Raw genomic sequence first — 20109 nt, 5'->3', positions numbered from 1 at the left:
GCCTGTTGATAAGAGAAGCTCTGGTTTATTTGACACAGACTAAAACATGTGTTGTCCTGTCTGTCGGCAGTTTTTTCTCCATTTTTGCCACCATTACTGACAATGTATAACTCACATGTATAAGATAACATTAAGAAAGACGCAGGGCGCAGAGAGAACACATGATTACACTTTTAAGATTTTATTTTGGTGTGGAGTCAAGCCAATTTATGGGGCTGTTAAATGCTCGGTTGCCTCGCAACTCTTCTCCATCGCTTGTTTACAAAATACGTTGTGCATCGCTCACAGATGAATGGACAACAACGCCGAGTATGAGGGTGGAAAATGTTGTGGTCGCTCCCCCTCCTGTAATTATAATAACATATTCAACCATACTGACAAGAACATAATTGATGGTATACAGCGTTTGTGCATGTTGAAGCCATGTTGACCAGCAGGGTTTGTATTAAATACCAGTTCCGCTGCTCAACATGTTGAGTTTTTTTGTTGTTGTGCTGCTTGGATCTGGTTCCCATTAAGCAGCTTTCTCCAGAGTGGAAGTGCAGCAATTAAACTTTGTTTAGATGCTGATATTTAAAGCATCCCTCAAACATCACGGAAGACCCTGAAAACCAGAGGCAGGAGAAACGGAGCGTATACATGTGCGGGTATGCATATTTTGTGTTGTGTACAAACCGAGGGAGGTCTGGCTTATAATTGTTGTTTCCACAAAGCCAATAAAACTGGTATGTGTCCACACCATGTAGTTTCCCAATTACCTATTTTTCACCTTTTTTAACAAGATTTTGTACAGAGAATAAGGCTGTAATAGCTTTTTATGGGACTAGTTTCACTTAACTTGATATTTATTGTAACAGTTAAGTGTGTGTAAGGACAAGCTTCACTTCTTTGCTTGAAGCAGATGCGGATGTAAACACCAAACCCTTAGTTACACTGCTGCTGTTACTGCATCTGAAAATAAGATTAACGCAAAAAAAAAAACCTCCACTATAAATTTGCCAAATGTCAGTTCATTATTTGGATTAAGTTTTCAGGTCCCAGTTAGTGGATTTACTGTGATATATTTTAATATTCAATGTTTATGGAACCAAACATGCAATTCAAATGTGATGTTTGGCTGTTAAACGCTCTGATTCATTTTCAGTGCATGTATATTGATAAAAGTAAAGTATTTTTCTTTGACCCAATTTTCATTCCATGATCGATTGTGACAAACAGAAGTGGAAAAACTGGACACAAAGATTATACTGTGATTTTTTCTTTCTGTGATTCAGTGTTTGTGAGACCTTTCTGAACATGTCTCTCTCCTCTAACAAGTTTTAAGCTCAATATCACAGCAGGTCATAAAGAAGAGAAACAAAAGTAACTGGGAGATGAAGGCTCCGGCTATTAAACACACATCAGGGAATGCACAGACCCTCCATCATGTGGCAAAGAACACAGTCTTTCATTAGCTTTACCCAAATACTGGGAAAGGAACGGATCCATAAATCTCGTGATAAATACAGAGCGTATGTGCACGTCCCACATCGCCTCAACGCAGGCTCCTGCTTAATAATCCTGACTGTTATGTTGCTGCTCCTCATTTATGATGTCTGTGGGTTTGTTTTGCAGCTGACGGCTGGTGGGAAGGCGGCTAAAGCCAGCATTGCTGTCGGTGACTTGGTTTTGTCCATTGACGGCATCACCACGGAGGGCATGAACCACCTGGAGGCCCAGAACAAGATCAAGAACAGCGCTGACAACCTCAGCCTCACCCTGCAGAAGTAAGCAATGACCTCACACTGTCTGTGTGTGTGTGTGTGCGTGAGTACGTCTGGAGTGCAGGGCCGTACTTACAAAGCGGAAACCCACCCGCTTCACTTTGCAATGATTTAATGTGTGAATGTGAGCTGGTAGCCGTTTATCTCCTGTGACAACACAGGATCCGTGCGCTTCTTTTGAAAACCCTCCCAAACAATCAATCTCGGCGTCAAACTTAAAGTCAACACGTCGCCGTTCGGCCCCAGAAATCCTGCATCCAGACAGATGTTCAATGTTGTTGTAGGAGTTAATCTCAGCTCTAACAAACAGCAGCACCATTAGTTCTGCTCTCCAAGTCCCTAAAGGAGAAAGGAATAACTAGAATCACAGCGAGAGCATCACACATGTGGACCACCCCCTCTTCCCCCTCGGCCTCCTCCTCCTCACTGTTTGGTGGGATCCTGTTGTAGAGCTGATTTATCACAAGCAGCTTTGTTACAGTGTGTGTGTGTGTGTGTGTAGGTTTGTCTGGCTTCATATTGGTTTGCATGTGGTATGAATTGTCTGGATCTTTGGCAGCACTTGTAGGTGTGTGCATTTTTTATTTAAACACTGTGAGAAATTCAAGGCTCCTGCACTTGTCCTTTTGGATCCAGGATCATGAAAGGAGGCACAGATTTACAGTGTTCAGGGCATACAAAGGTAAAACCTAATGAATTTATAGAGCTGAGTAAAGGGCTCAGTTTGCTTTTCTTTCGGGTTCATTGTGTCTCCATATCTGGATTTCACATTCTGTTTCATCTTCGTTTCACTCCTCTAATAGAGCAAGTCCTTTAATTTGTGTCCAAATGATGACAGACTGAGGATTTTTGCTTTTGGTCGAGTGGTAGAGAACATATCCTGCCAAGGTTTGTAGATTTGAAGGTTTGAAGGTCAGGGTGTAGATTTCTGTCTGTGTGCGTGTGTGTGTTTTACTTTGAGTGAACGACATCCATGGTCAAAGCTTTTTCATGATGAGGGAAACAGGTCTTAGAATAACTGAGTTATTTGTGTGGGTTCATACTTTGATGGACACTCGGAGGAAGGTCACTGAGTTTTGTTGACAGCGATGTTAAAGATGTGAACTGAAACATTACATAATACAGACAAATCCCTTACAAGGCTACAACTTCTGGCAACTTAACAATGTCTGACACTGATTTACAGTATTCTTTTAAAAATCAATGCTTCCTAAGATGTCATTATCAAACTCTTATGACAAAGAAATGCAAATGAAGCTTGATATTTTAAAGTTTTACCATAAACTTTATCATTAATAAATAAAAAGAAAAGTTGAATGCAACCAAATATACCGAACTTGCATGAAATAAATGGATTGCCTCCAGAATTCTGTGCTTCAACTAAGGTTTGGCACCGTTAAAAAGTGAGTTTAGCTCAGCATCAGGAAAATCCTCAGAAAACAGCTGCCCTGTTACTGTCCAAGGGATACAAAAGAAAACATCTGTTGGTCTTCAGGAAGTCATTTGGCGAGACAGGAGCTAATCCAGCTCATAACTTCACTGTAAAACCACAACCAGCCAGTTTTACACTGTTTTTTGAACAGATTAAACCAATGAGATATAATATGTTATTGAGGTGTTGGTAGGGGCCGGTGTTTTGAAGTTTGTGGGTAATCCAACTCTCTGCAAGACAGATAATAAGCAGTAACAGAGTAAGATCTCTTACTGTCCCCGTTAGTGTTTCCAATTACTTCACCAATGTCCCAGACTGGCTGCCAAGGGCCAGTGTATCAGAGCTCACGTATGGGTGCGCGTTAGAGGATCGTCTGTCCTGCATCACTCTGTGCCTGTGGCAGGACGTCAGGCCTTGAAGGGTTGACTCATCCTCTATTGGAAACACATGGAATGGCTTGTTTCATTAAGTGGCAGCATTATATTATTAAGGCTGTGTGACCACGCGCCGCTTTGGGGACAGCTGGCTCCAGCTTCTGCTTTACTGGGATACTTTATGGTCCAGAAGATTGACAGTAATCCCCCGTGCCTTCTCCGAACTCCAGCAGTTTCAGGGTTTCTTTCTACTTGTTGCCTGGCACTGATTGGCACGGTGAGTTAGACGTACTGCCCGAAGTGTGTCACGTCAGGGTCAACATCTGGACTTTAATGGGTTTACATGCGCAATGGAAAGAACCAATCTAGTCTCTTTGTTTTCGTTCGTTTTCTTTGGCGTCAATCTCGTCTCTTTTCTTTTCTCCTCTCAGTCTGTAGTTTCTGATTGGGTTTGTCACTGGGTCAGATAGCAGAAGGAATGATAACAGTGAGAAATGTTCACGACGCACGTGGTGTCTGTATGTGTGTATTTTAAAAGGAGACAGGTTGTTATTCCTTCTCCAAATAAAGGGATGAGGGGAAGAAGAGATGGGCAGCAGATGTGAGAGGAACAAGAGAAGGAGAAGCTGGTCGCTACAGGAAAAAGATTAAACTCATGAGGCTGGAATTATTTTTAAAGATGACATGGCAGATATATGGAGGGGTTTAATTATCCTGGCCCTGTCCCACCTCTCCATCCAGTAAAAAGCTGTTTAAAGTAATGCCAGGTCAATGCATGAATGGAATTGCCATGGTTACCAGCAGAATCATGACACACCAACATCAATTTAGCCGTCTCTGACAGTTCATTGTTTCTCCATGGAAAACGTTGCGGTAAAGCGAGCAGCACGGAAGGTAACAGGTGCTGGATCATCGTGTTCCATTCGTCCTGAAATCAGATTTCATGATTTTCCTTTGATAGGCAGCAGATTTCTGTGATATTCTCTGAAGCTTTTTATAAACTCATGCTTCAGATTCTTCACGTAGGTGCTGGAAGTCACATTTTCAGCTGGTTCCCTTGTTAAAAAGCAGGTTTATACAAAAATAATCACATGTTAGAGATTTTCTACTTTATAGCTTTTATCAGTTTCTGTGATCCATGGAATTTTTTATATGGCCTTTATAAATGAGTGAATGGAAAAAGACTGTAGTTTTTTATCAGGTTTTTGTTTGTAGTTTTAATTGTTTCTGTCTACTTTACATCAGTGAACTGTTGAACAGTTACAGTATATAAGTACCTACTCCACTTAGTTTCAGTATGACCACTATGCTTCCTACACCTCAGTATGTCAGGCTGAACTATATTTGGCAACAGCCACAAGTGTCTGTCGTGTAAAATGAATTGCATGGATTTAAGTGTGTTGGTCATGTTACAGCCGGCTGGGGATAAACCTTTTAGAGCCAGATACTCAATGGAAATACTCACTATATACATCAAAAACAGCATTAAATAAGAATATACAATATCGGACACAGCATGAATCAGAAGTACAGTGCAATAATTTAGTTTTGTCTTATATGATGGAGAGAAGTAGCATACCCTCGTGTTTGTTGTTCTACTCAACAGTTCAATCATGGCCAGAGTTTTTCTTCTGTCTAGGAATGCACTCTGCATTGTCCTGTCAGTAAGACCTGTCAAAACACCAACCCCTGGTTCACAGCCGCTGTTACTCTCTGTCAAACAGTGTGTGTCCAGCTCTCCTCCAAAGAAAGTGAGGCTGAAAGAAGAATAAAAATAAGTCAAGGCAGGCAAATGGAGGAAGTAACATGCCACAGATAATCCATGATGGATTCTCCAAGGCTCACAACTTCTGCAGTTTCTGTAAACCGTCGATCACCGTGCGTGAAGGCTCCGGCCGAGAACCTTCAAACATCACTGCTCTGTGTTTAGATTCTTAGATTGCATGAGATAGTTCTGACAGAAATACGCAGCCGAGTTTCTTGGAATATCTTCTTTCACCGGATCATTTTTCCCTTCTTATCTCTTGTGTCTAACTGAGTTTCATATGTTCAGACCAACAAAAACAACTAATATCTTGTTAGCGGGACGGACTGTTTTACTGTGAGAGAGAGATCAAACACATGTGGACCACTTGAACATATATATCAAACACAAACAACTCTAAAAAAGTAAGACACACACACACACACACACACACACACTGACACACACACACACACACACACACACTGACACACACAAATAGTCAAAGAGCTGGTTGGTTAGGTTTTGGTACATTCAACTGAATCTTGTCATGGGAGCTGCAACTAGCATTGATTTTAATTGTTATTTCATATGCAGATTGGTTTTATAGAAGGCCCTTGAACAAGGAAATATTTGGCGTTTTTGCTTAAAAAAATTATTAATTATACAATTTGAATTATACTATTGTTATATTGTTTATAGTATCATTAAATTATAGTATAGTAAGATAATTAAAATATATTTATATGTATATGAAAATCGAAATTAAATTAATTGACCTTCAATCAACTAATTGTTGCAGCTTCAACAGAGAAACACAGAACCCAGCTAGAAACTGTATGTACAATATCTACCTGGGCTGGACCCACACACGTTCTGATTAAGTAACTTTAATGGAGACCATATGTTCTGTTAACATACCAAATGTCTTTGTAACATTATAATATAAAATAAAATACTCAAAATGGGACGTCATGTGGGAACTTTGACCTGCACCACTTTCCTAACCAGAATAGGACGTGTTAGGAACATCCTCAATGTTCTGTAAAGGTTCAGGTCATTCGTCACCTTTAAAAAAAAACTTTATGGAACATTACAAAAGGTCAGCAGAATGTCCCCTCCGACATGGGAAAGGAGAGAAGACTGGAAGGAGGAGAGACAAGAGACTGAGAAATGGACATGGGAAATGAAAAAGAAGAATAGAAATCACAGAAGTTTTAAAACAGGGTGTAAGTGAAAACTAAAGCTGTTTTTAGACCTGAACTGACGTCCTGGCATTTTCCTGAGATTTTGTGGAGGTGCTGTATGTGAGAGCACAAATGTCCGAGTCAGTTGTTCCAGATATATTTTGGAACTTTTCCTGCAGCCCCCTGTGAAGAAAATGTCCAAGTGTGAATATAGCAGGAAACTGTAATTTACAGCGGCAGAGTGAGCCTGTTAATGAGGTTTCTAACACGTTACTGACGCGAAACTGAAAAAAGAAACATCTCAGGATGAAGACACAGACAAAGATGTAAACTTGAGAAAGACGATGTGATTCAAGTTGGATTCCATGTGAAATGTATATATCATGTCCTGCCGCCTGCATCCTCTACCCGTTGCCTGAATGCACTGGCCATTTTCTTCTTTTTGTGATCACATCTGATTGAGACAATCTCCTGCTGCATAAGTCCAAACAGCCAGCATATGAGAAAGGCAACTCGTAATTTTCTGGACATTTTCTACAGTTCATGTCTGAAATGGGCTTTACATAAAGGAGTAACATTTCTAAGTTCCAGAGGAGTTATAAAAGCAGCTGATGGCTTTTTCTTGAATCTCTCCCACTATCGTGCGATCACAACGTTCCAACGCTCCAATGAGGCTCTTTAACGATAATTATTCTCTGTCGAGTTTCACCAAAGTATCAGACTGTTAATTTCGACCAATCATCCCAGGCCTCAACAAAACCACCCTTGTGTTTCACTGCACTTCAACTGCCAGTGTCTGGCTAAATGCTTTATTCCCCACAGTCTTTTTGAAGCCTATTTGACTATTTAATGGGCCTGTGTGCATGTGAGTGTTACTCACTAGTAATGGCACAGTCCCAAGGTCCCCGTGTGTTTGAGGGAGTTAAAGGGTACAAAAAGAAACCCAGTGGACTTGATGCTCTCACCCACATGTACGTGGCCACATCATGGTACACGGCAAACAAACGCATGATTGGATAAACAGGCTCTCACGCCAAGAAGAAAGGTTTTCCAGCATCTTTTGTGTTGAGCTGAGTTTAATGGATCCACTTCTCTTTTTATCAACAGTGCAGATCTCACCCTGTTGAAAGGACCTCAAACGGGATAATTACAGTGTTTGACGAGGCTTTTCTCTGTGACTGAGTGTCTCCATGGCGGAGCCCTCACATCACAACACATCAAGTCACAAGTTCAGGCCACAATTAGATCTTTTGTGAATGTGCGGTAACTGTGGATTGCAGTAATGTTGTTGTTGGTGGTGGTGGCACTGACGTGTGGACCACATGCACAAATGCACGAATCCGTTATCAAGAATGTTGAGCTCACCACACATCTCTGGATGTTGCTCACTCAGTAGGTTAATACAACACAGTGGCTAATGGGGATCCAAATAAACATGTTGCATGCAAAGAGGCAAAGAGTGATAGTAGAAATGATCATTAGGGGGTTTACAGTACACCTTAATGTTTACTCCTAACAAGCGGGCACACAGACACACACACACACACACACACACACAGATCTCACACTGGCAGCTGCTGAAGTTATTTTGAGTAGTTGGCTCCTGTGTGGATGAGGGAAGTTTATGTAGGGTGGGGGAATATGTTTTTATTTTGTTTATATTGTGTTTTCTGAATAGAGACAATGAGATCCCTATGTGCATATATGCTGATACAGCACGTATCCAACAAACACAGGCACACACACACACACACACACGTGCATTGATGTTTACCTCAGACTCGCGTCAGATATGTGAGAAAGTATCGCTTACATACGTAATTTGTCATTTGATGAATTGGAGGTCTGGGTCGGTTACCTGTTTGTACACAAGGCTGCTACTTTAATCGAATGATCTATTGCCTGTTTTTAGCTCACCCTTTGAAATGAAACCCAGTATGAGCAGCAAGCTCTCTGCTGACCTGGGAGGGACAAGAACAGCATGTTTATATGAGTCTGGCTCGGAGAAAAGAGAGATAATTGGATTCCCTTTTTAACAAAAACAGGAGAGACCACGCTTTTACACAAATACCTGCGCTAATGCAACTACATTGGGCAAATATTTGGCCTGTTAAAGTGCTTCAAAGCCAATAGAGGCTTATGAAGGGGCACACTTTGTCACAGCACTAGCAGGACGCGACCCTGCAATACTGTGGCGCTCAACCCTGAGGCCTCCAGGGTGAAATGATATTACTGTAAACGCTGGTATAGATCATACAAATTAGATTTGTTTGTTCTGGAGGCTAATGGAGATCAATTGAACTATCATGTTATCAGTAGCTTATATGACTGGCTTATCATTTCTATGTATCTCTGGCACAGGCTTTAGCAGTATTACTATCACTGATAATGATAATGTAATAATATAGATATTATGATATGATAACTTAACACTTTAATACATACGACCAACATGAAGAATGTATTTAAACACCACACAAGGATTATTATTGCCATTTGTACTAATATACATATAAAATACACAAATACATATCGTATTTATGGTGTCCAGTAGTTTTTGTGTAATCCTGCTAACTAACGGACAAACAAACAATAAATGCAGATGAAAACATATCCTCCTCGGTGGAGGTAATACTAATAATGAATCCGAATGTGTCACATACTTATATAACAAGTATATTAATGGCTTGCTCAGTTATAACATGGAGGACTTGTTGTGTAGCTGCAGACATCAGAGCTCTTTGTAAATCCTGACCAACACTAATAGACACTCGCAGTGCAGCTGCCATTGCCACTTAATCAGCTGCGATATTTGCCAAAGATGCTCCAAAGCCAAGAGAGCTAAACCGGGCTCACCTGCCTCTGTCTCTCACTGCGCTGCAGTATTTGCCAAAGATCATCTAAAACCGATGGCCATCCTCCGTGGCGAGGCATGGAGTATTTGCCAGTAATATCCTAATACCATCAGAATGCAGCTACAGCTCGCCACACCTGTCTCTGCCTGTCTTCTGCTAGTCTGTTGTTTTTGCCAAGGTAAACACAAATCCCAGAACATCAGGGCTCTGTGAAGGTAGCCCACAGATATTTCTGGGGCCAAGAACACTTTGTTTAGCTCATCTGTCTCTGCGTTTTAATTCTTCTCCGCCGTTCGCCAAACATATCTTACTGTACGCCAAGCGCACTCATCTTTAGTCCGGCCAGCAGTGTTGAATGGTAGCTGAGCGAACAGCTGGAACCTTGTGAGGAATCATCTGGATTGATTAACAGAGCAAAATAAGAAGCTACATCTCATAAGCACTGAGGGTGCAGGTCACAGAATACAAACTGGAGACTCAGCACAGTCCCCCCCCCAAATAAAATAACCTTCTAATTTACAAACGACTCTATAATAAATTGTAATCAACATGTTTTTACACTCCCACACACAGATTGTTATCTTTCATTGTTTTCTCCCTCATCTTGAAGTCCACGCTCTGTGTTATCAGTTCAGGTCGACTCAGCCAAATGAATCACTGTGTATTTATTTTCACCCTGGTTTTATAACATAATCAGATGACACCATGTCCAGCTCAGGCAGAGGAAGTAATCCTGAGGTTTAAACACGTCCATGACTCCTTTTAGGACACAACCCAACATACTGCATGTACATGACTAAAAGAAAACACACTTTATTTATGTACTGTGTGTTAAACCGAGTTCACGCTGCACCATTTTCAGCCTGATTTGCCAGTTGCGGACGAGTTTTTGCAAGTCGTTGACAAAAGCCCACGATTGGCGCTCAGTCAGCAGTTGTTAATTGCTTTGTGTGAACTCTTCAAAGGGTTCAGATAGTTTCCTCTCAGGTCTGGTTCTGACAAAAACATGCAGCCCGAGACAATCTTTCTTTATTCTTCACAACCGTGATGTCCACGGAAGCGTTTCACCTCCTCCAGCCTCCTGACGTGTCATTTTGCGATCATGTCTCTTTTCACGTGTGTTTTTTCCTGATTAAATGTAGTGTGGGATCCCTTGTTGCCAGTCAGCCGCGGAGAATGAACTCACCGCGACTTCAAGACTCCCGATGACACCTCAGGAAGTTGTGTAGTGTGAACTGCACAGCGATCCGCCCACTTTGAAAGTCGAGTAGTGTAAACTTGGCTTTCGCGAAAACAGCCAGAGAGAGATAACGAAAGCAAGAAACAGAAAACTTTCAACAGATAATGAAAAATAAGATGTGTGGGAAAAAAATCACGGGCAACAAATATAAGAGAGTAAATCTTTCATCTGTGAGTGAATCTGAATGAGCGACACTGACACCCATCAATACCCATAACCCTCTCAGCAGAGCGAAAGCCAGATGTTGATGATGGAAAACACTTCCTGGTCCAGCTGTGGATCATTTTTGACGTTCAGTGCTGGACGCCGCTGCAGCGCTGTCTCTTCACCCTGTCTTTCTTTCGTCTCGCTTGATGTACCGTCCTAATTCTGTTTTTGCTGCCTTACAAAAATAAGTGAGCTGCCAGAGAGAGAAAAAGAAGTCGTAAAGCAGACAGCACTAAAATTATAAGAAAATAGAACTCTTTCTTCTCTTTTACTTAAGTACATAATTTGAGAGCGTTGTTGGGTGTTGAATAGATCTTACAAAACCGCAGCACCAAAGGCCTGTTAATCCTGAATCTTTGCTTTAATTCAGCCCATCCAGGACCCCGTCATGTGGATGTCCTCATCTCGTTTGGGGCCCCTAAGTACCATTAGAGCCCCAGCATGTACTGGGTTTTGCCTTCGAGGCAGAGACTCCTAAATTCCTCTTTCCCAGGACCCACACTTTGAAACAATGCAATCTTCATCTGAGTCTCAAGAAATCTCACCGGGGCTTTGACTGTGCCGGGTTTTTAACTGTGTTTATACGTCCGATGGCCCTGACGAGACTTTGATATATCGGATTTGCTCTGGGGGATCGGACTGGTGTTTCTCCACCCCTCCGGTTGTATGGTTCTCGTCAAGATTGTCAAAGTGTGTTTGTCAATTAGCTGCAGTGAGAGAAGAAAGATCGGTTTTGTGATTTCCATGTGTGGTTGCAGTGTGGGAATGTTTCGTATTTGTATTTCCCAATTGGGCTGGCTACGGCTGAGTGGTTCGTTTATTCAATTACGCTTTAAATCTTTTAAACAGTGGAGTACAGTGTAATGAAGTGAGCAAAGAGGTGACGGGTCATTATCAGGTCAAGAATCATTAACAAGGAGAAAAGTGCTGTAGGGAGGAAAACCCAGATGAAATGTAGTTGTATTTACTTTACTTTACTTTATTTGTGTGTAACTTTATTTTACTGCATTTGCTTTTCCCTGTGTCTGTGTGTCTGTCTCAACAACTCAATGAGAGCTCCTCTGTGTACATGTACGGGGTTTCCCTCTCCTTCAGTCCACCGTGAAACAAAGCTGTAAAACTTTAAATTAGATTTCAAAAGACAACACATCCCATCTATGGTTTTACTGCCCCGTGACTCAGGAGACAGGGCAGACTGTAAGTCTAACCCGCTCCTATACGCGCCGCAGTTAAAACCTAAACAGTTACATTACAGTTTCATGTAAAAGAAAACATCTGTCGTCAGGCCTTTAAAAGATATATATTTGCATTAATGATAGTTTTATGGTCTTTGGAAAACATCTAAGAAGAGTTACACTGTAACTGTACCTCGAGTGTTCATCTGTTTTATGATGATATAAAGTTTGGCACTGGATGTATACGTCAGAACAGTAACTCTTCTATATGAGATCTTATATCTAATGTTTGATCTAGAATAAATCTCACTGTCCAAACAAATATGTATAGTAGCAGTATGTAAAGCTTTTTTTAAACTTTCTTTCACATTGCTAGAAAAGGCTTTTTTTTTCAGATTTCGTAGATTTCTCAGAGAATAGTTTTTGAATCTTGATAAAAAAAACTGTAGTTGTAGATAAATGCAGTTTCATAAAGGGTCTGTTTGGCCACATTCTAGTTTTATTTTTATTTACAAATGTCTGTCCTCGTACGGTCTATTCTCATCCACTTTTTCATATTGTATAACCTTTAATTAGTGAACAAGTTAGCAACAATAAGATATTTGGCCCTACCTCCTACTGGAATGGTAAGTATTCGTTATGGACGCTCTGCTCCCCCTGCTCCTTGTGCTCTGTTGGGGTTTTGATGCAGCGCTGTTGACCTGCAGGCTGTTGGAGACATTGCTTCCTCTCTCCTACCGTGGTGGGGTTGAACTTAATGGGTCTGTTTCCCCTCATGGTTTGCTTTTAAGACTGCTCAGAGTCCCGGTCTACTGCTGCGTGTTTTTGTTAGAAAGTGAGCTGTTAAACGTGCTTGTTTGTTGGTGTGTTACCACAGGAAACCAAGTTGCGATATGTTCAGGCATTTTCTGTCAGGTCCTTCCCTCCCTCTGGGGTGAACCACAGTACAGAAAAGGACACGCATGTAATTGAGTTGCACAGATTTTCATGTGAAATAGAAAGTCAATGAGAAACTGAGAGAAATAATGACTTTGGGCTAAAGGTCTGTGTTGAATCTTCATGTGAACCACTGTGGATTTTTACCATCACAAGTGGAAACACAGTCGTGAAAACAGTCAAAGCAAGTCAGTGGAATGGAAATAAATGTTTCTTCTGCCTGTGACTGTGACTGTTCAAGTAACATAAAGCAAATTTTCTCAGTTTATTTAATTGAGTAATGTTTTTACAGTGAAACCGCTGCAGTTTTAACATATTCAGTTCCTTAGGTCTGGTAAGTGTCAAAACTTCTTTCAGGGTCTCATGTGACATCATCACCAGCTGAAAGGCCTGTTGAGGCCTCAGTGGAGATAGTGGTGGGAGGTAGGGGATAACGAACAGGGAGGATCACACACACACACACTCACACACACACACACAAATAGACAAGGCCATGGAGCTCACACACACACGGAACACAGAGCTACAGTACTTGTGATCTGTGGGTGACCCCTGTCTCAGATGCTCTTGCTAATGTGAGGACTGATAAAGTCGGACAGACTCAGCCTCCAGATCTATTTCAAGGCCATGTCTAGATAAACTCACACTACGGTCATGAAACTTACAGAGAGATAACACAGATATATTTAAGGATCTAATCGTAGCCGTAAAGAATGTTACACCAGTTGGTGAAATCAGGGGCTTTAGCCGTCGTTCACTCATGATCTCTCTTTCTTACTTTGAGTGTGTAAGTGCATCGTACCTACTTTAAGTTCGACAACCAAAGGTGCACACGCGCACACACACACACACACACACTTATTAAACACTGAAAAGCTGAACCACACGTGGCAATGATTCTGCCAGTCACTCTGTTCTTAGTGGTGCATTTTCTCCTGGTCACGTTGGTCTGTCTGCTTCAGTTTAAGGTAAAATTGAGAGAAAAGGGCCTGAAACCAAACCAGCACACTGTTCTCTTTTCCCTAATAAGGTACAGAAGAAGAAATAAATACAGAAGTGCTCTGTGTGTGTGTGTGTGTGTGTGTGTGTGTGTGTGTGTGTGTGTGTGTCCTTCAGGAATGAGGACTGTATACATTTCAGGAGACTTTGTTTTAATTATCATTATCACTTTTTTTTAAAAAAGAGTGACATCATTTGAGGGAGGGGCAAAGTGCATGAGAGGCAGCAGGGACCAAGTCATTAAAGTAGAGCTGAGAGAAATAGAAAGGTGCAGAGATGGAATATAGAGAGAACTGAGAAGGAAAGAAAAATTTTAATCAAGACTGAATAAACAAAGTTAGAGCTTCCAGTGAACGGCCCTGGGTCACAGTTGTGCCTGTGCATAAATTACCAAGCTGCTAGAGTTACCAGTTTGCACAGTAAGTGCCTGGCTCTCTCTGAATCACATGTTTCATGCTCCGATCTGTAGCTCGGTCCCGTGGGAAAGAAGTTTGATCTTATCAGAGTTGGACCTTGATGCTCAGACACACTAAGAAAGGAAACATGTCAAGTCACAATGTCACCCTGACTCTTCTTCACTACTGTATGTTTTTCATCCCTTTGACTTCTCACACAAGCGCGTTAACGGAAAACACAAATGCAAGAACCAGAACACAACCGCAAAAGCCACACAATGGAAACACAACCACAACGGAGGTGAGCGACTGAGGATGTGGATAGTGAAACTAGCAGAGTTACTTACTGCTGTCCAGTGAGCATTTGAGAAAACCAGGTCAATCTAGCCACCGCTTAGAATTTGATGCTTGTCTATTTCAAGTGTTACGGGACAGGTGCTTGGAGCATCCGAAAAGGATTCACATCAGTTTTTACTTACTGGCATTTGTGTTGTGGCGTTTGCAACAGGAGAGAACAAGAGAAAAATGAATTTTGGTTATTAAAAAATGACAACACTTAATTTTTCAAATGTTGAAAGTTTTTTTGGTCAGAATACTTTTTCGTGTTTTAAGAGCTGGATAAGATCATTCCAAAAACATCTAATAGATGCCAAAAGTAACTCACCAAGACAAACTAGGTGCAGATCTAAGATGAAAACTGGACAAACTTGCTGTGTGTGTGTGTGTGTGTGCGTGTGCGTGTGCGTGTGCGTGTTCATTTAAACCTTGGTGCAGATGCCATTGAGTGCACAAACTGATCCTTGTAGCCTGTGCACCACCCTGTTAACATTTCCTGGGCCGACAAGCAATCGGTCTCGTTAATCTGCCTTTGTCCATTCACTGCTTTCAAAAAGTCTGTCAGTCCGGTGGCAGCACACATCATTTAAGAGCTGCTTATTGCTGAAATATAATTATATGTGTGACCTTTCAAACAAGACAGAGATGATTGCAAGGAGTTATATATAAGCTACGTATGCATGGTGTGTGTGTGTGTGTGTGTGTGTGTGTGTGTGTGTGTGTGTGTGTGTGTGTGTGTGTGTGTGTGTGTGTGTGTGTGTGTGTGTGTGTGTGTGCGTGCGTGCGTGCGTGTGCGTGTGTGTGTATATATATATAGTTTCTCAGAGTAAACCCATGTGGGTAGTTTTTTCGGTTTAAGTAAACACAAGGTCACATGAAGGCATCGTGTGACAGAATCAGTTCCACTTGTCAAATTCCTTTAGACACATATACTGTATAACATGGCTCCTTGTGACTATATTTGTGTTTGTGTCGCACAGAGTGTGTGTACGGCTTCTACTGGTGTTACCAACAGATCCCAGTCAGTGTTACCTCCACTAAAACCACTCCTGCTTCTTGCACACACACACACACACACACACACACACACACACACACACACACACACACACACACACACACACACACACACACACACACACACACACACACACAGAACAATCTCTTATTGATTCAGTGTGGCTGCTCGCTCGCTGGTGAAGTGGATGGCATGTCAGGGTGCAGCCCTGGAAACATCGGTCAGTGATCTCACTCGAGTAAGAATAGACCAGAGAGATTAAACACAAATGCACAACTGAGAACAGAGAACAGCCGCGAGGGTACGTGTGATTTGAGAGGAGATGAAGAGGAGATGGTGTCCTCCCCTCTGTGACGGGTTAGTTTACTGCATAAATGTAGGAAAACCTGCAGAGACCTGGAACTGTTATTTTCTCTTGTTCTTATTAATCATATTCAGACAGCTACACAATAGTAACCAGATAAAAATATGTAGAAGCAAATATTGTCCAGATGTGGTGAATGGTAATACATGGGACAACAGCAATATTAAGGACTATTATGGAAACTAGCCTGTATGGATAAATCTGTCACATGAACATGACACATCCAAGTGCTCATGTTAAATAATCTGCATTGTCCAATTTTAAATTAGATATTGGTACAATGTATGAAGGACAGAAACAGTATTGGCTCAAATATTAATGTATAATAAAGTTGAACCTCCAACACAAGAATTCCTCATGATACCGTTGAAAGTATGTCAAGTGCTGGTGTTGTTCTGGATTTCTGTTTTGCTTATTTATTTATTTGTTGGTGTTGTTTTTCTGTTTGGGTCCATACATTTAAAGTAGAAAGGATTGTTGAGGAGAGTGGAAATCTAACAAAGTTAACAAGTGTCATGAAAATATATTTTATGTTGATATTATTTAAAGCTAATATATCAAAAATGATTAATTAACAAAACAACTCAGAGCAAGACAGCATATTGTCATCAGGGTTTGTATGCAATGCAAACCCTGATGACAAATATTTCAATAGACGTATAATAGATATTATAAAATGATATATTTTGTAATAGCAAACAACATAGTCATATTTTTTATAATTAATTGTATATGGTTTGGATCAGTGTGGATCCTGATACCCAAAGAGCCGTCAGCACAAAAAGCAGCAGAAAGACTTTGAAAAAATAATCTGATATTTAACACAGAACCTGTACCGTTACAAATTCAAAATCAGAGAACCAACACATATGTTATAGCTGCTGCTCTTAAACTATGAAACTAAAGTGCTGAGAAGTACACACACATATACATGTACGGCCCAGCAAACCTCTCCATGTGCTGTTCAGGAGTGGACACATGGATTGTTATGTTTGTCACTATCACACTGTCAGTGTCTTTATTGCATCCACTTACTCTCTGACCCTCACACATCTGAGTTATGGAGAAACATTCCTGTGGCAAAGTGTCTGATACGCTGTCCGGTCTCGTTTCTTTGTTGTGCACCAGCTCAGCGGGAAGCCTTGTGTTGTGATAACAGCTTTTATTTCCATTTAAGAATATTCGGTTATTGCTGCGTTAACGCGTTACAGTGTGCAACAGTTTCCCTCTGGGTCATACCAGTTTCCAGTAACATGAGGTGAGGTTGCTTGTTTAGAGCATGAAATCAGCTCTGAATATTCAAATCCCCAGAGGAAAAGTTTGAAACCTGAATTAAATTAGACTGCTCCTCGCTCCCTTTCCACCGTGGATCTCTTTTTTTTTTCTTCTCCCTCTTGCCATATGACACCAACACGTTTCCATGTTGGTGTTTCCAGTTATAGCTACAGCTCACAGGGATGACCATTTCATAGCTGAAATACCGATTCTCTGGTGTTGTTCTATCTGTTCCACATGCCTCAGTTCGGTGCCAGTGGTTGCGCAACTGAGATAATCGCTGCGCTCATGTCAGCTTCGATGCACTTTGGTGTTGCTGGACTTTTTGACTTTGCTGCACTATTTACAATTGTGTGTCCACGGAAACTTATTTAAACAAAGGAAATTCAGGTGAAAGGTGAGGCGATGTCAGTAATTGCACTGAAACACTTGGTCTTGACTTTCTGTATCAGGCAGGAAACAAATCAAACTACAATTGTCAAACCAAACCACAGTCAGGGTTTTCTTTCTTCTTTCTTCCCTAAAATTAAATATTCAAAAGGTTTGTCATGAAAAAAATCGACTCGTGATAAAAAGCTAAAACGTAACTTTACATCTTCCTTCCTCATTTCATGACTGAGGTCTTTGAATATGCAAATAAGGCCCCGCCCCTGCTTCCTCTCTCCCCACCTTGTCCAGCTACTGAGCCCCACCCACAAGTTGACAGGTGGTTACTTGGGTTTGTGACATCACAAACCCTGGCTGCTGCATGACACTGGCTGCTTATTTCACACAAAAATATGTCTTTTGATATATAAAGGACAGAAGGGAGACATGTTAACGTGTTTGAAACTTGTTTTAATCTTTACTCAGGGCAGTGCACAGCCTGTTTTAAACGTGATTACCTTCATGGTTGGACCTATCATCTTCTTTTAGAGGATTACATAGATATTTAATCCACAGGTATGAGGAAAGCTACTATTTGACCTGTGTGTCCTTAAACTGTAACTGTGACGAGTTATGGGAGTTGTAGAGTCTTTTTCTGTCTTCATTTCATGGCCATTTTTTGCTACAGGTGTTATAATCATTTAAGATCTAGCGGCGGAGAGGGAGGAGGACGAGCGTCTGAGTAGCTGTACCTGCAGACTGACGTGTTTGTAGCCACTACAAGGCTGTCGGTTCAGATTTACAGAGATGAAGGACATGAACCTCCCTGAGGAAGCTTCTCAAAGCGCTGCTCTGAAAGGAATGTGGGGCTGCTGACATTTAAACGTCTTTGGTTACTGCAAAGTGTATTCAACCTTTAAGTTGTATTACCCAGTGTATTTTTCCCTTTATATCGCGCTCAATTAAGTCGTAATGCACCTGGCAACCATCATTTGTCCCGTGTTTGTAACCTTTTACCTTGGGAAATTCACTTGAACCAACCGAACCACCACAAGTTATGAGAGAAAGAATAATTCAGTCCAGTAGATGAACAGCGAGCCCTGAGTCCAGCTTGAAGCTTATGCGATTCCCGAAGTTCTCTCCATCTCTGAAATGCTCCACCGACATTGACACAAATTTTTTGCTCCGTCAGTCCAGAAGTTGTTTTGCAGTGTAGGTAGTTGTTACCAAAGCAGGAATTGCGACCTTTCCTGCAGGATTTCTTTGATTCGGTATCAGGGCCGGGTTTCCATCAAAGGGATGTGCAGGGGTAGCTGCCTGGTAGAACAGCCAATAGGAGCAGCTTCTCTCTGAACTGTCCTGTGATTGGTCAAATATTGGTGTCAATAACGCCAAAAGTATGTCGCCAACCCCAGCTTTACTGTAATTAAATTGAACGTTTCAGTTAATCTTGCATCAATAGAGAGTGTGTGTGGGGGCATGGGGGAAGCACTGTAGACTTAGGAAAAAATAATATTTGGATGAAGTGCTAAGCTGATATCGCCACAGATCGTGGATCCACAGTTGACCTTTTTCAGCAGCTGGCTTAAAGACTATCAAACACCAAGCATTTCACATTGATACAGGCCTTTTATACTAAAAGCAGCTGGAGTCAAACGCACACATACACTGAAAGAAACCACAACTTTCAGCTCCGGCAACTCAGATTTCACAGTTTGACACAGAGACACAATAAGACTCTTGGACTGTACCACAGCTGATGACAGAAACCTCTCAACGATCGGTCCCGATGCTGAGAGCTCAGGTTCAGCTGTAATTCAAAGGAACCACAGAGTCTCTCCACCTCCGACATGTTACTGCAGGGTAGTAGCAGGTTTGAATGGCTGTGTGAAGATCAACGAAACACTTGCTCTTTCGCACATGGTGTTGATTAACAGTCATTTAAATCCATAATAAGCACGAAAATCAAATGAACGATAGAAGAAACATTGAAATTAAAAGAAATTGTGGTTGTGCAACAATAACTCACTTCTCTCTCTCTCTCTCTCTCTCTCTCTCTCTCTCTCTCTCTCTCTCTCTCTCTCTCTCTCTCTCTTTCCAGGGCCTCCAGTGTTCCCAAACCTCCGGCTGTGGCTCCGAAGGTACTGTAACACAGCATGTCACTGGAAAAACTGAAAGTTAAACAGCAAGTCCATTTATACAATCACAGAATATTACTGTTTAATGAAGGCCGGGTACACCAGGTGACTCGAGATGCAGGAATTTTAACTTGTTCATTTTGGAATCTTTACTTTTTATAGTTTCTTGTGACAAATTGTCAAATTTATGACAGTATAAAAACCTTTTCAGTATTGACATTTTTTTTCATTGGGTCTTGAATGGAGCTTTACTTTTCCATGCAGATATATTGTAGATTAAAAGAAAAAAGTACCTCACCTGGGGT

At 41.3% G+C, this 20109-nt stretch overlaps 1 protein-coding gene across 4 annotated transcripts in view; it reads left to right on the top strand.

Moving 5' to 3' along the window:
• The window catches only part of pdlim5a (PDZ and LIM domain 5a), a 60604-nt gene that overhangs the window by 13752 nt on the left and 26743 nt on the right, over positions 1 to 20109 (top strand). For all 4 annotated transcript variants that reach the window (XM_035165671.2, XM_035165670.2, XM_035165669.2 and 1 more), the window contains exons 3-4: positions 1615 to 1766; positions 19768 to 19807. In XM_035165671.2, the coding sequence (XP_035021562.1) occupies positions 1615 to 1766; positions 19768 to 19807 (192 nt within the window). The remainder of the gene's footprint in view (positions 1 to 1614; positions 1767 to 19767; positions 19808 to 20109) is intronic.

The sequence above is a fragment of the Hippoglossus stenolepis genome, chromosome 9, assembly GCF_022539355.2.
Source record: "Hippoglossus stenolepis isolate QCI-W04-F060 chromosome 9, HSTE1.2, whole genome shotgun sequence".
Classification (NCBI taxonomy): Eukaryota; Metazoa; Chordata; class Actinopteri; order Pleuronectiformes; family Pleuronectidae; genus Hippoglossus; species Hippoglossus stenolepis.
This window is presented reverse-complemented; position numbering and strand designations above follow the sequence as displayed.